The 14,791-nt window shown below is 49.2% G+C and overlaps 6 protein-coding genes across 6 annotated transcripts; 3 read left to right on the top strand and 3 right to left on the bottom strand.

Moving 5' to 3' along the window:
- Window positions 1–1,897: 1,897 nt before the first annotated feature.
- Window positions 1,898–3,514, top strand: N7503_007827 (L-lactate dehydrogenase (cytochrome); the record flags this gene model as incomplete). Its single annotated transcript, XM_057067374.1, has 3 exons — window positions 1,898–2,006; window positions 2,054–2,367; window positions 2,438–3,514. The coding sequence occupies 3 exons, from the start codon at window positions 1,898–1,900 to the stop codon at window positions 3,512–3,514; spliced, it is 1,500 nt and encodes a 499-aa protein (XP_056921055.1).
- Window positions 3,515–3,949: 435 nt separating this feature from the next.
- Window positions 3,950–4,942, bottom strand: N7503_007826 (NADP-dependent oxidoreductase; the record flags this gene model as incomplete). Its single annotated transcript, XM_057067373.1, has 1 exon — window positions 3,950–4,942. One exon carries the CDS (start codon window positions 4,940–4,942, stop codon window positions 3,950–3,952), a length of 993 nt encoding a protein of 330 aa, XP_056921054.1.
- Window positions 4,943–6,118: 1,176 nt separating this feature from the next.
- Window positions 6,119–7,282, top strand: N7503_007825 (putative aryl-alcohol dehydrogenase Aad14; the record flags this gene model as incomplete). Its single annotated transcript, XM_057067372.1, has 1 exon — window positions 6,119–7,282. One exon carries the CDS (start codon window positions 6,119–6,121, stop codon window positions 7,280–7,282), a length of 1,164 nt encoding a protein of 387 aa, XP_056921053.1.
- Window positions 7,283–7,786: 504 nt separating this feature from the next.
- Window positions 7,787–8,138, bottom strand: N7503_007824 (uncharacterized protein). The gene is made up of 2 exons (XM_057067371.1): window positions 8,006–8,138; window positions 7,787–7,946 (listed from the first exon to the last, which is right to left on the bottom strand). Exons 1-2 carry the CDS (start codon window positions 8,088–8,090, stop codon window positions 7,843–7,845), a joined length of 189 nt encoding a protein of 62 aa, XP_056921052.1. The 5' UTR covers window positions 8,091–8,138; the 3' UTR covers window positions 7,787–7,842.
- A 2,252-nt stretch (window positions 8,139–10,390) lies between these two features.
- Window positions 10,391–11,569, bottom strand: N7503_007823 (metallophosphatase domain-containing protein; the record flags this gene model as incomplete). Its single annotated transcript, XM_057067370.1, has 1 exon — window positions 10,391–11,569. One exon carries the CDS (start codon window positions 11,567–11,569, stop codon window positions 10,442–10,444), a length of 1,128 nt encoding a protein of 375 aa, XP_056921051.1. The 3' UTR covers window positions 10,391–10,441.
- Window positions 11,570–12,339: 770 nt separating this feature from the next.
- On the top strand, window positions 12,340–14,364 carry N7503_007822 (serine/threonine-protein kinase; the record flags this gene model as incomplete). The annotated part of the gene is made up of 5 exons (XM_057067369.1): window positions 12,340–12,497; window positions 12,649–13,466; window positions 13,517–13,595; window positions 13,642–13,879; window positions 13,927–14,364. 5 exons carry the CDS (start codon window positions 12,340–12,342, stop codon window positions 14,362–14,364), a joined length of 1,731 nt encoding a protein of 576 aa, XP_056921050.1.
- Window positions 14,365–14,791: the final 427 nt, after the last annotated feature.

Genomic DNA, 14,791 nt, shown 5'->3' with positions numbered 1-14,791 from the left:
ACCATACGAGCTAGTCCCGTGAACCAGCGAGCGCGACCAAAGAGGACTAGGATCTGGATGGTTGCATTGCGCGTCTCCAATCTGACTGTGCCGGCTGATGTTCAGGGGAGCACACAATTCAAGGGCCAATGATATCGCCCTAATGGATAGTCGGGTGGACGTGTGAACTAAGCGTGTGGATTGTACTGAATGATGCATCTGTACTGATATCTACAGACCCAATCCGCTTGCACAGTCCAACGTCTTCAACGACACATTTTGCCCCCAAATTTCCGATTCGCTGCGTACTGTACATAATATGTAAGTGCCAGATAGTACCCTGTTGCGCCCGTTGAGATTTGGGCGACTCTGGGATGACGCAGATGCAATCCAAAACAAGATTATCATTTCTCCCGCGCCCGCTGTGTCGATCTTAACCAACGTCATTCGAGGTTTTGCGGCTGTCTACAATCCTGGGAAGGTTTGCCGTGGTTCAGCGGGAACTAAATATATATTCTTTGATACACTGTGGGATTTATACGTTGTAGCCGTGGAGATTACCACAGATCGAATTTAAGATTCAAGCCAAGATGCTTGGTCGTTCACTTATACATAGGACTATACGGACACGAACCACGAAGTGATTCAGGGAAAACGCCACAGCCGTGTGTAAGTACCATTACCCTTTAAGATAACCCCATAAAGAGGGACTGACCATGAGACAAGGGTTTCTCCAGGAACTGTACGTCAAAGCTGGAGAAGCGGAGAGGAGTGCGTGGCAGGCGGAGATTTCGGAAGTCCCGGCATCGATGGCAAAAGTCTCCGAACGTTGCATCAGTGGCTGACGCTTTGCAGGTTGGAGGTCACCCTCGATACCGATATCTTCTTCGCGTTCGGATATGGTAGGTTTAGAATAAAATTGCATTTTTTTCCTACGACCAGGATGTTTGGCAGACCATGAAGCTAAGCACCAGGGATCGACAAGTGGCGTCCGTCAGCCAAGAGGTGATTTGCTTCAGGCGGGAACTAATTTGGGTGATCCCGCGACCGTCGACATATGGTTCATGAAGTCACGGCGTGAGAACTACACAATGAGGCGATGTCCAAATCCATGGATGTTGAATTGAGAAGAAGTTGATTATAACCCTTGGAGGCACAAAATTGGGACTAATTACACGTTGGTTCCAGATGATCGCAGTGCTATTGATTGAATCTCATACTTTTTGGCCTGAGGCAATACTGCTTACACATCGTGTTTTGCCTCAGGCCACAATTCCACGGCTCGCTCATCCTTCCAACTCTTTGATAGAAACATTCCACGATCAACACAGTATGTTCCATGCATGCATTCAGTCGATCGGATGCAACCGAAGACATTATTGTTTCTTAAGTTATGTACGAGAACAATAAAGGAAAACGCCAATCACACAAAATATGCAGGATGGTCTCAGTGCAAAGCAGGGGATGACCCAAAATACTGGAATCGATCCTGGGGTTGCAGTTGCGGAGCGATTGGAATTGTGAAAGATTGGTGGTATGGAACATTGGGAGAAGAATATTAATTACGTCTGTAATACGACCATCGCTACTGGCTAACGTCTCCCGTGCGACGCGCGACTAACCCCGGATTACATGGACCCGACCACTCTCCTACATAAATGTGGACATCACTCAATTAGCATCGCCACAAAAATAACATACCGCTAAGTCTTATCGTTCTCTCGCACGAAATGCCGAAAATCATGGGTCTTGTCGGGATCACGAGTGGTCACGAGTCGGCCGAGAAGCTAGCTCCCCGCAACTTTTGATCCCCGGACTCCATTAACCCGAGGTCCCTTTGGACTCTTTTCTTCCAATAAATCTACTTTCTCTCAATGTGATAAACTCTCTCCTTCACACTATTCACATTTCATACAATATGTCTCAAGATAAACTTACCGGCGCCAAGGTGGCTGAGCACAACTCCAAGGACTCGTGCTGGGTCATCGTGCACGGCAAAGCCTACGACGTCACTGAGTTCCTACCAGGTGAGATAACCACCCCAGTGTGTCAATCCCCGTCTAATGCCATTCAGAACACCCTGGAGGCTCAAAAATTATCCTCAAGTACGCCGGGAAAGATGCGACCGAGGAATTCGACCCCATCCACCCTCCCGACACCCTGGACAAATTCCTCGATCAATCCAAGCACCTCGGCGAGGTCGACATGAGCACTGTCGAGCAGGAGGAGAAGGTCTTCGATCCGGAGGAGGCCGATCGTCAAGTCCGTATTAAGCAGATGCCTCCCCTCGCAGCTTGCTACAACCTCATGGACTTCGAGGCTGTCGCCCGCCGGGTGATGAAGAAGACCGCCTGGGCATACTACTCTAGCGGAGCGGATGATGAGATCGTACGTACAAGGATAAATTTAGAGCATACAACGCTCGTTCATGAGGACCGAGTCTAACAACCTTACTCAGACAATGCGCGAGAACCACGCTGCCTTCCACAAAATCTGGTTCCGACCCCGCGTCCTCGTCGACGTCGAACACATCGATATGTCAACCACTATGCTCGGCGATAAATGCTCAATCCCTTTCTATGTCACTGCCACCGCCCTGGGCAAACTCGGCCACCCAGAGGGTGAGGTCGTCCTGACAAAAGCCGCGAAACAACACGATGTGATCCAGATGATCCCCACACTTGCTTCCTGCTCCTTCGATGAGATTGTCGACGCAAAGCAAGGAGACCAGGTACAATGGCTCCAGCTCTACGTGAACAAGGACCGTGCGATCACCGAGAAGATCGTCGCGCACGCTGAGAAGCGCGGATGCAAGGGACTGTTCATCACCGTTGATGCACCCCAGCTCGGCCGTCGTGAGAAGGACATGCGATCCAAGTTCTCAGATGTCGGATCCGATGTCCAATCCGGTGAATCAAATGTGGACCGCTCGCAAGGAGCTGCCCGCGCGATCTCAAGCTTCATTGATCCTGCCCTCTCGTGGAAGGATATCCCCTGGTTCCGCTCTATTACCCGCATGCCGATCGTGCTCAAGGGTGTTCAATGCGTTGAAGATGTTCTCCGCGCCGTTGAAGCCGGCTGCGACGGTGTAGTCCTCTCTAACCACGGAGGTCGTCAACTGGAAACCGCCCGCTCTGGCATCGAAGTCCTCGCAGAGGTTATGCCCGCCCTTCGTGAACGTGGCTGGGAGAAGCGCATCGAGGTCTACGTTGACGGCGGTGTCCGCCGCTCGACTGATATCATCAAGGCCCTCTGTCTCGGCGCCAAGGGTGTCGGAATCGGCCGACCATTCCTGTACGCCATGTCCGCCTACGGACTGGATGGTGTCGATCGTGCGATGCAGTTGCTTAAAGATGAGATGGAGATGAACATGCGGTTGATTGGTGCCACAACTATTGAGGAATTGAATCCTAGTTTGTTGGACACGCGTGGTCTTATGGGTGGGCATTCCGGTGTCATCCCTTCTGATACCTTGGGATTGGGCGCTTATGATCCGCTTGAGGCGCCGCGTTTCAATGAGAAGGCTAAGCTGTAGAAAAAAAGGGGTCTTTCGGTCCACGGGTGTTTCAGGCTTGATTTTGTTGTTTGCTTATATCGGTAGATACAGTTTATGATCTATATACCCATGTCATATATCGGCATTGATGCCATAAACTAAATGAAATGGTAAATCAGTGCATTAATACCTATTCCATACCATACGAAGTACCTAGTTCTTGCTTCTACGACCTCGGGAGATGCGTCGATAGTATGGGGGTGGGTCCGGCCCACAATATACATATATCTTTCGCCCGAGAATACGCTATGTACAGTATTCGCGCTGGGTAACAGCCCATCGATAAGAATCGGGAATCTTTTTTGGAAAATCATTTGTGAATCAATCAATTGATGCGCATATTCTGCTCTGTTGAACATCGCCAGCCTACCTAACCTAGGAACCTGAATAAATACTTACACTAGCTTCTGGAGCCTAATGATTTAGCGACAGGTCGAACACAATCTTCCCCCTCGTATGACCAGTATCAAGCCTTTTAAACGCCTCTTGATACTGTTCTAGAGGCCATACGCTATCCACCATCCCGCGACATTTACCAAGCTCAACAAGCTTCGTAATTTCCTCCAAATGTCTTCTGACAGGTTCCATCACAAAGAACACGTCCTTCACTCCAGTTCCTTTAAAGTCTTGGGGGCAAGCTTGCTTCGGTGGCTGAAAGATACTAAGGACTACTCCTCCATCACGAACAGTCCACCAAGCATCCTCGAGAGACTGTTTCCCAATACAATCAATCACGATATCCACCTTCTTTCCGGGCTGCTCTGCCCATTCGCGGAGATGAGTACGTCGATAGTCAATCACTTCCGTCGCGCCGAGAGACTGCACAAGCGCAACATTCGCAGCGCCACACGTCCCAATGACCTCCGCACCAAGCAGGGTAGCTAGCTGCGTCACCCAAATCCCGACGCCGCCTGACGCAGCAGTAACGAGCACCCTCTTGCCTGCCCATGCGGCCTGGGCTGTAGCAAAGTCCACTTCGGCATCACCAGCGATGCCCGCATGAATAAATAGAATCTGCCACGCCGTCTCGGCCGAGACTGGTATTGCGGCGGCTTCAACCCAGCTCAGTCCTTTGGGTTTGTGGGCTAATTCCTCTGTGACGCCAATACTGAACTCGCACGCATTCCCTGGGCGAGAATAATTTGTACGCGCGTAGACTTCATCGCCGGGTTGGAAAGGTGAATCCTCTGGCCCGGAGATAATTACTCCTGCTACATCGGGGCAGGGAATTAATTCACGCGGGCTTGGCGGAGGAAAGTTCTTTGGCCAAAGGAGTTCCCCGGCACATGGGGCGCAGGCCTTGACACGAATCAGGTGCTCGCCTAGTGACGGATTGATTATCGGTGATGGTAGTGAGGTGAGTTTGAGTTCCGTTGAGTTAGCGTTCGGTTGGATAATGCTCAACATTTTGAATGAAGTGGACATGGTTGAGCAGGAACAGAGCGATTAAGTTTCTGGTGGCCTTTGTGCTACTTTGTTCGCTATTTATGTTGATGTTGAAAAATGACCGAAAAGACACTGCTTATAGACCGTAATTTGTACCTTCATATGGTTTCCCGAATCGTTTGCCACGAGTCCGGGTAGCCTATCCATCGGCAACACCCATATACCCGTATCTGAAATGACACAACTCGTATTTACTGCGCCTAGAAGCATTTCTGCGAATCAAAGCTCTAGCATGAGCTATAATGACGAGTATAATTTCATTGGTAGGCAATGCGAATCCCGCGGGCGGATATCCATAAGCCAAGACGGCATCTTAGCGACATGAACATGATGGTTTCTACCGGTCATGTGCCATGGTCAATATGGCACATGATTACCCAGCTGGCCCCAGCATAATAGTACTGCAAATAGTATGTCGGAAAACAAGCCGAGGAAGAACACACTTATACCTATCGTAAGAACTGTGACTTTGTGGTTGTAGATTATGTTTTGGTTTGAGTTGTCGAGAAATCAAGTCTTGGCTCTTCCCATTTACCTTCGGGTTCGGGTTGACGGAAGGAATGTCTCCCGTGCATCGCACCATCTGGAAAGATAGAGTTCGTCTTTCCGATGGGCTTAAAGGATTTAAGGACGAGGGAATTTAGCAAAGCAAGGGACGCGGAGATAATGACTAAGCCCGGATGACAGCGCTGACACGGAGCTAGCCTATCTGGGCCTAGTGCATGTGCCTCTAAACCGGCATTTAGATCTAAGCTCCGTTCATCCTTGCATTTTTCAGAAGCACTTGCAGGGATTCTATACCGTAAGACATCATCAATATCATATGGAACTCTACAAACCAGAGGGAAACCCTTCGAATATGCGGGCGTTGCTCAGTCTCGATCGATCGATACCAAGGAAAGCAACGGGTAATCTGACATCATAAAATGGTCAACTGAAACTCTACCTCCATTGTGGGCCTCGTGTTAAATCCGAAAGTATGAGTTCATGGCCAAGACAAAACCTGCGGAGAAAACCTACGGACGAAACCTACATATAAATCTGTCCCATCTCTGCTCATTGCTACGAATTTAAACCCAACAATCATCAAGCACTTCAATCACCTCAATAAATCCATTTAAAATCAAACTCACCAAGATGAATGAACTCTTCGCTCCAGCTCCCGAGCCGGCTACCCCTCTGGGCCGGTACCGCATTCTCTCCTCCACCGCAGGTGTCCGTGTCTCCCCTCTACAGCTAGGAGGCATGTCAATTGGTGACGCCTGGAGTGGATTCATGGGTAGCATGGACAAGGAGCAATCGTTCAAGCTACTCGACGCCTTCGTCGAAGCCGGCGGCAACTTCATCGACACAGCAAACAACTACCAAAACGAGCAATCCGAAGCCTGGATCGGTGAATGGATGACCGCACGCAAGAACCGTGACCAGATGGTCATCGCAACCAAGTTCACAACAGACTACCGCAGCTATGCCTTAGGCAAGGGTAAAACTCCCAACTCGTGCGGAAACCACAAGCGCAGCATGTTCCTCAGCGTCCGCGACTCCCTCAAAAAGCTGCAGACCGACTTTATTGATGTCCTCTACCTGCACTGGTGGGACCACACCACCTCCATCGAGGAGATAATGGATTCCCTTCACATCCTCGTCGAGCAGGGCAAGGTCATGTACCTCGGTATCTCTGATTCGCCCGCGTGGGTCGTCTCGGCCGCGAACACCTATGCCCGTGCGCACGGCAAGACTCCATTCTCAGTCTACCAGGGTCGGTGGAATGTGATGCGCCGTGACTTTGAGCGCGATATTCTGCCCATGGCTCGGTACTACGGTATGGCTCTCGCGCCCTGGGATGTTCTGGGCAGCGGTCACTTCCAGACTGCTAAGCAGCTCGCCGAGCGTGAGAAGAACGGCGAGGGACTTCGCAGCATGCTGGGTCAAGGTCAAACAGAGGAAGAGCGCCATGTTTCCGAGGCGCTGGCGAAAGTTGCAGCTGAGCACGGTACCGAGTCCGTTACTGCCATTGCATTGGCGTACGTACTTTGCAAGGCGCCGAATGTCTTCCCACTTGTAGGTGGACGTAAGGTTGAACATTTGAAGGATAATATCCAAGCTCTGTCGATTCGTCTTACCCAGAAGCAGATTGAGTTCCTGGAGGCTGCAAAGCCATTCGATGAAGGTTTCCCCAGTAACTTCATTGGAGTTGACCCCAAGGTCTCTGGCGGTGGTCCCAGCATGCTGATGCAGACATCTGGTCGCTATGACTATGTGCAGGCTGAGCGGGCTATCGGTTATGAGCCTGAGAAATAAGAAGGCAAGGGTCAGTAGGCACTGTATATAATGTTTGGTCTCCTCTCAATCAATGATATGTTCGTTGATCATGATCTATACAACCTGTAATTTTCAGGACAAAGGGACCAAGAAGTCTCAATAATAAATTGCTTTATTCAAACGAAGTTTATTGCTCCAGTCGAATCACTCGTCTGACTTATCCTTCATTCTGATGTTTTCGTTATGTTGACTCCATCCTCCTGCCCAAGCCTAATGCTGTCTTTCAAAAACTCCCACCACGCCGGGTAGTTGGCACTTGATCCCATCTTTAACCAACCTTAGTGTTTGTTTTCACCACAGACGGATGCAATGGCTTACTATCGTAACTATGAAAAAGAGCTACGAAGAAATCCATGAGGACTACCATTATTGTACGAAGATCACCAGGGAAGAACATTGCCAAGTATCAACCAAGAAAGTCACATTGTCTATATGATCAAAGATGGGACCAGCCTATTCATTGACGCCAATTCTATCCCAATCCAATTCCAAAACAAAAGAAAAAATCATTCCAGCTTCACAAGAGAAAGTTGCATGCCTTAGTAGTTGGGAATGCAAACACCGGCGTTCCACTCAGTGGCGCCGACACATTGCCAGCCATCGCAGCAGGGGTCACCGCCCGAGGTGCAGGCAACATCGTAGTCTATAGAAAATCTGTGTTAGCAAATATAATCTCCACTCTCGAATTGCTGTAAAGCTTACTGGCAACGCAGGAGCGCTTCTCAAAGCCGGAGGCGGCAGAGGCAACAGCGGTCATGGCAGCAATGGTAAGAACGATGAACTGCATTTTGATGGATGAAGTGGTTGATCGGAAGATCGGTTGATTGTTTGTTTGGTAGATTGGTGATTGTATTGATGGATGGATAATGTTCAATTGTCGAGGAATTCTCGAGGTATTTATTCCCAAACCAAGCCCCATCAACGCTTGATGTTTTCCATATCTAGTCATTTCTATACATAGCGACCAGATCTATGATGTTTCATAAAGACAATTGATTACTCTACTTGGATATGATCCTCAACGCGCCCGTAAGCCGCATATTGCCACCCCTATAAAGATCCGATTGCAGTAAGCAGCAGCTTGAGTGTTGATTTCCTATTTTGGTCAAGTTATACAACGGCCCCACAGTAAGCATAAAACTATGTGGAATAATGTCAAGTGGACAGCGGGGCGGATTACGTTAGGGCAGCGGAAGATTCGGGGCCATTTACCCCGTCCGGCGCGATGGATTTAGAAAAGGGTATCCATCGGGGATAAATATTCTGATATGACCGATAGTAGATTTGGTGATATTCGGGGCGGCAAGTATGTCTGTTTTCAACTTCCAAGGTCCAAGGTAAGATAATGAGATTACAGTTCGACTCGAGGCCAGCCCTTCAGTCTAGGTGGCAGGCTGGAATTTGAATACAGTGGCCTTTTTCACGCGCGACTCGGGGTCATGTTCGAAACCTTTGGAAGCTTGATCCTGTTGTCGGGATGCCGGTGATAGTAGAATTCTGCGGGTAGCAGAAAATGTCAGAAAAAGAATGGAAGGTGTCAGGGGGAGAATAATGAAATGTCGAAGATTTTACATTGACTAGTATTGTGTGGGGAAGGCTACACATGTGCAATATAGACGTATTGATATCTCCTTCCTAGTATTAGTAGTCCGAGGATGAAAGATGGAATTTCTTGGACCATATTTGACTGACAGTTTGAAATCTACTGTCGTTTAGCGAGACACTAACCGAGATGTTTGTGGACTGTTTTCCAAAGTATCATCATCTTCAAACTTGCGCTCTAACCCGCTGAGAAGAGATTAGTGTAGATATAAGGTTTGTTTTGTTTAAGCATAGTCGCTCGCGGAATCCATTTTCAGCCTCCGAACAAAATACAGGCATATCACACTTAACAACTTTCTCGCTCGCTTTCATCATTCCCTCTCTTCTCCAAACCTCCATATACATTGAAAAGTCGCTGGGTAGAAACCTTTGACGTCTACTTGGTTACATACGAATATTTTTCCATTTTGAGCCTTTCTTCTTTTACTATACATCTATCATCATGTGCCGCGACTCTCGAACGGAAACTAGCTGCGTCGAGGGACACCTAGAGAGTCTAGGTGTCATGAATTGCTTGCAAGAGTACAGATGGGGCGTGGAAGGACAATCCGATCAGGACTTAATGACGGCGATCACGGAAACAGAATACGAACTACGCACAGTCAATATACTCGAAGAAAGAGCTCGAGCGTCTTACAATGATTCTCCCCATGCATGGACCCTGGAAGAGCACCAGACATTCATGAAGGCCTGGGATGAACGCTACCAGCTGGCCCGTGGAAATTGGTGGAATTTTAAGAGTAAACTACCCGAAGGTCCTTGGCTGCGAGGATTCGAGTTGTGGCGATCGAATTCTAAGTGGTACATGCATCGCATGATGTGTGAGGGTTGTGAAGCACGACATGGTTGCTGCTCTCGAGCTTGTGGCTGCTGCCTTAAGCGTTTGGATAACCGAGACAGGCAGCTTGGGGCTGGCCATTGTACGACAGACTGCCCTTGTTGCAATAAGGCACGGGTATTTAGATCAGAGGAACCGAAGAAAGGTGACCCAATATTCGAGCCTTCCAAATACAAAGACATTTCTTTGCCAATGAGAAAGGCCATACTTCTGGGGGCAAGCATATATGAGATAGATAACAACGTTGGGTTTGGACTGCCAAAGGTCCAAGAAGATCTGATACTTCTATGATCTAATCCTTGGTTCCATTGACAGTATTTATTTACTTTGATGTTCTGCTTAGAAGCTCCTTACATTCGTTGTCCTGGATCTTCTTTCCCAATTTGGAATGCTGTAGGTAATAGAGGCAGTCTAATTGTATACTGAAGCAAAATCATGCCCGACTATGTACCTTTGAAGTTTGGCAAGACTTCGCCTCATTATGAAAATAAAATGCATGTGCGAATTGTTTGTTATGAGGATGAATTGAGATGATTAGAAGTACGAATCCTGCGTTCTTCATGTATGTACAGACCTCGGGAGCACTTGGTCAAGGAGAAGAGTAATCGCCGAACCCAAGAAAATTAGCAGGTATCGAGCCGCTATGCATGCTCATCACACTCACAGAAAGGAAAACCAAAACAAATACAAAATGTAAATTACAAGGTAATAACCTGCGGCGGATTCCTCAACCGCCCGGAATCCCGATACATGCACGCCGCATTAACAAACCAACCACCTCCATTATTCTCCCCACCCCAAACCTGTGCCCAGACAACGCCCAGCACACCATAGAAGACCACCCTGGCCACGTCAACCCAGCCTGCCGGATCTAATAGATCACGCATGAAGCCCAACAACGCAAGGATGCGACTATACTTCGCACGAGGACGACGCGAAGCACAGAGCCGCTCCCATGCTCGTTGCGCCTCATCCCAAAAAATCGGTTCCTTGCCCGCGGCGTAATGAACGTGTCCAAATACATGCAGCAACGGGCGGACGCGCCAACTTTCAGCCAGGAGATTGGGACAGCCTATTGAGTAGATAGGGGACATGTCGAGATGGGCTTGGGGCGGGGTATGGGTAATTAAGATATCGGTGTCTGGGGGTACGGTGCGCGACCAGGCATCGTGATGAGGAGGGTATGTGAAGGCGTGTTCCGGACCCATGGGGACGATGGCGGGGATCTGAGGAGCGCCATAAATGGTCAAATTACGCGGTCGGGAACTGGTAAGCGCAGATGTAGATGAAGATACGGAGTCGGTATCCGAAGACGATGGAGGTGTGAACTCGAGAGTTACGGCTGAGTGCTGGAGGTAGTGGATGTCACCCCAGTCAATACGCGAAGGCGCGGTAATATCATCCAGCGAGCGAATAGAGGCTGTTGACGCGGAAACAGCGGCGTAACCGTTTGACGTTTGATCATCGCGATCCTCTTCGAGACGCGATCGCGTATCGAAGTAGCTGTCATGATTGCCGCCGATCACGACCTTATGCGGGTGCGGAAGGCTGCGCAGCCAGTCAACGGCGGCTTGGATCTCGCGAACGGATCCATCATTGCAGAGGTCACCGGCGTGAATCAAAAGGTCTCCATCTGGGACGTTCGGCCATTCGAGGGCGTGGGTGTCGGAGATACAGACGACGCGTATGGGATGTGCGTCTGCGGGTGGTAGCCGAGGTGGTCCACGGAGACGCAGGAGAACCTGGTGTAGGGGGTAAAGGAGTGCGACCAGGGGAGAAGAGATGAAGTAGTCCGGAATTGAAGGGCGGTTGAAAGGATTTGCCATGATTAGTATGTATGTGTTTACAAGTCGATGTTGGAGATGTTAGGTAAGTGAGTAGTCATCAAGCGGGGAGATCGGGAATCGGTGACATCAGGATGTGGTCGAGACCTTCAGATCAATCAGATAGTGATGGATTCATGAAATGCACTTGGAAGGGGGTTGTCTTTGTTATTGTGAACACATATACAAGTAAATACTCCAATATCCATTCATTCCTAGGATGTTTTCATCGCAATCTCGGAACTACTCGAATCTCTCGAGTATATATACTAAATCCTGTATATCACAGCCCAAGATCGGCCCAGCCACTTACTCCACCATCAGCTATGACTTCTGAGGACCAGCCTTTTCTTATTTCAATTTAATTTGATACTTATAATCCCTCTGATTCATCTGATACTGCCGAGGTCATTTACTTCCAGATCTCCTGATATTTCATGTTCCTGGTCAATGCGACCTCTTTTGCCACATCCGTCCAAGTCTGCGCTGCATGCGGAATCGACACCCTGTTCACGTTAAACCAGTTCAGGTTACGGAAGTCTCTTTGGGCATAAACTTCAAACCCTTGAACTCTCACTATTCCAAACTTTCTCCCATAAAGTTCCTCTCGATCTATAGATCACTTGTTGTGTTCGTGTTTAGTGTGTTATTCTGCGGTGAAGTGCGCACCGCCCACCCATTTTCAGTTTTCCCGCGACCAACCAACTCGCATCCCGGTGCCCCGCCTCTTCAGCTGTGAACCACACCAACCAACCTCTCTGAATCTCCACATCATGGACGGTGTTGATCTTACAAAGGCTGTTTTGAACAAGGGCAAACAAATGGCTTCTGTTGCTGCCTCTGCTGCCAATGGCAATGGTGGCAAGAAGAGGAGAAAGGGGACTGATCTCAAACCCATCGTCACTAATGATGCAAATCCCGCCGCTGATGCGTATGTTTTGTGATTTTGCATTTTTATTCCCCCCTCTTGTCCGAACTTGCTACGGCAAAACAGGTCTACTCATCGTTGATCCATCGGCGATAAAACAAAATCTTCTTACTCAAGGCGCAACAGATCGCTAACTTATTTCTTGATTTCATAGCAGTGGCGCGGCGCCCGCAAACCCCAAAACCACCGCCGCTGCGTCGCGATCACCATCTCTCTCATCCGGTGATGAAGTCGAAACTACTGCTGAAGAAGAAGATTCGGAAGACTACTGTAAGGGCGGTTATCATCCGGTGTCTGTCGGCGAAACATACAACAATGGGCGCTACGTGGTGGTGCGCAAATTGGGTTGGGGTCACTTCTCGACTGTGTGGTTGTCAAAGGACACTACCACTGGCAAGCACGTTGCGCTGAAGGTTGTGCGCTCCGCTGCTCATTATACTGAGACCGCGATCGACGAAATCAAGCTCCTCAATCGTATCGTCCAAGCGAAACCCTCCCACCCTGGCCGCAAGCATGTTGTGAGTCTGCTGGACTCTTTCGAACATAAAGGACCCAATGGTGTTCATGTATGTATGGTTTTCGAGGTGTTGGGTGAGAACTTGCTGGGTCTGATTAAGCGCTGGAACCACCGAGGTATTCCCATGCCTCTTGTGAAGCAGATCACCAAGCAAGTGCTGCTCGGATTGGATTATCTCCACCGGGAGTGCGGCATCATCCATACCGATCTGAAGCCAGAGAACGTGTTGATTGAGATTGGCGATGTAGAGAAGATCGTCGAGGCGCATGTGGCGCAGGAAGAGGCCAAGAAAGAGAATAAGGAAGATAACCGCAACGGGCGCCGACGGAGGCGCACTTTGATCACAGGCAGTCAACCCTTGCCTAGCCCGTTGAACACTAGCTTCAGCAGCTTCGACTTCAAGCACAGCTCTTCCAACTCACACAGTAGCCTCAGCCAGATGGTGAATGAGCCGAGTGAGTTGCGCCTGTTTCCTAAGTGATTTCTTGTTTACTGACTTTAACAGCACCGGAGCACCCATCTATGAAGGAGGCGCTCGGCGTTAAGGAGGACGATGATAAGCAGAAGCAGCGAGAGAAGACAGCGTATGTCCCCCGATTATCCAAAATTGAATCCAGCTAACTCATGTAGTGATCTCCTGGAGAGAGAGGTGTCCGGTATCTCCCTGGATAAGAGCTCGTCAACCAAATCACTTGAGGAGGAGATCGATGCCAGTATTATCTCGGTCAAGATTGCCGATCTGGGCAACGCGTGTTGGGTGGGCCACCACTTCACCAACGACATTCAGACACGGCAATACCGGTCTCCGGAGGTGATCTTAGGCGCAAAGTGGGGCGCGAGTACTGATGTGTGGAGTATGGCATGCATGGTATGTGTTTTCATACGTAATTCCTTGAACATAGCTGACTCCTCAAGACCTTCGAACTTATCACTGGTGACTACCTTTTCGACCCACAATCTGGAACCAAGTACGGTAAAGACGACGACCACATCGCTCAGATTATCGAATTACTTGGTCCATTCCCAAAGTCCATGTGCTTAAACGGCAAATGGTCCCAAGATATCTTCAACCGCAAGGGTGAGCTGCGCAATATCCACCGACTCCGCCACTGGGCCCTCCCCGAAGTGCTTCGCGAGAAGTACCACTATACAGTAGAGGAGAGCATGCGTACCAGTGAATTCCTATTACCGATGCTGGATCTTGTACCCGAGAAGCGCGCCAATGCCGGTGGCATGGCCTCACATGAGTGGTTGCAGGATACGCTCGGTATGAATGGGATCGATCTGGGCATTGCACCAGGCACTCGGGGCGAAGGAATTGAAGGCTGGGCAGTAGAAATCAAACGGCGATAAAGAAATATCCCCCTCCCGCAGGGGTTGGGCTGTTGGGTTTTTGTCTAAGCGTTCTTTCTTGTCTTACTTTGTTTCTCATCTTGTGAAGGATCCGGCACCCTAGACGGGACGGTCCATGTCAGATGCTATGCTGGTTCTCCGACAGCGATTGATGTGTGGGTTGACGATCTTTTTTTTCTCTTCAATTATGGGATTGATACTGGTTGGTTATCTGTTGTTCTTCTCTCTTTTCCCTTGATTTCCGGTAGTTGGACATGGGGAGGATGGATTGTTTTGTTTTCTTTTTGCCGCCATGCCCGTACACCTCTACTCCATCTCCTGATTCCCTTTGATCCAACTCATCCAACCCCATAGATTTTCGTTTCCTGATTTTCTTCCAATGTCCCCACTCAAACGGGAAGTGAATTGGTCTGGTCTTTGTGCGAGC

The sequence above is a fragment of the Penicillium pulvis genome (genome assembly GCF_028828015.1).
Source record: "Penicillium pulvis strain IBT 33274 chromosome Unknown contig_5_segment0_segment0, whole genome shotgun sequence".
NCBI lineage: Eukaryota > Fungi > Ascomycota > Eurotiomycetes > Eurotiales > Aspergillaceae > Penicillium > Penicillium pulvis.
This window is presented reverse-complemented; position numbering and strand designations above follow the sequence as displayed.

What these genes read in the sequence shown, in the direction of transcription:
- N7503_007824 (XM_057067371.1), bottom strand. Translation starts at nt 8,090, where the DNA reads ATGCAGTTCATCGTTCTTACCATTGCTGCCATGACCGCTGTTGCCTCT. An exon ending in GAAGCGCTCCTGCGTTGCCA is followed by an intron (nt 7,947 to 8,005) that starts GTAAGCTTTACA and finishes GATTTTCTATAG; the next exon opens with ACTACGATGTTGCCTGCACC.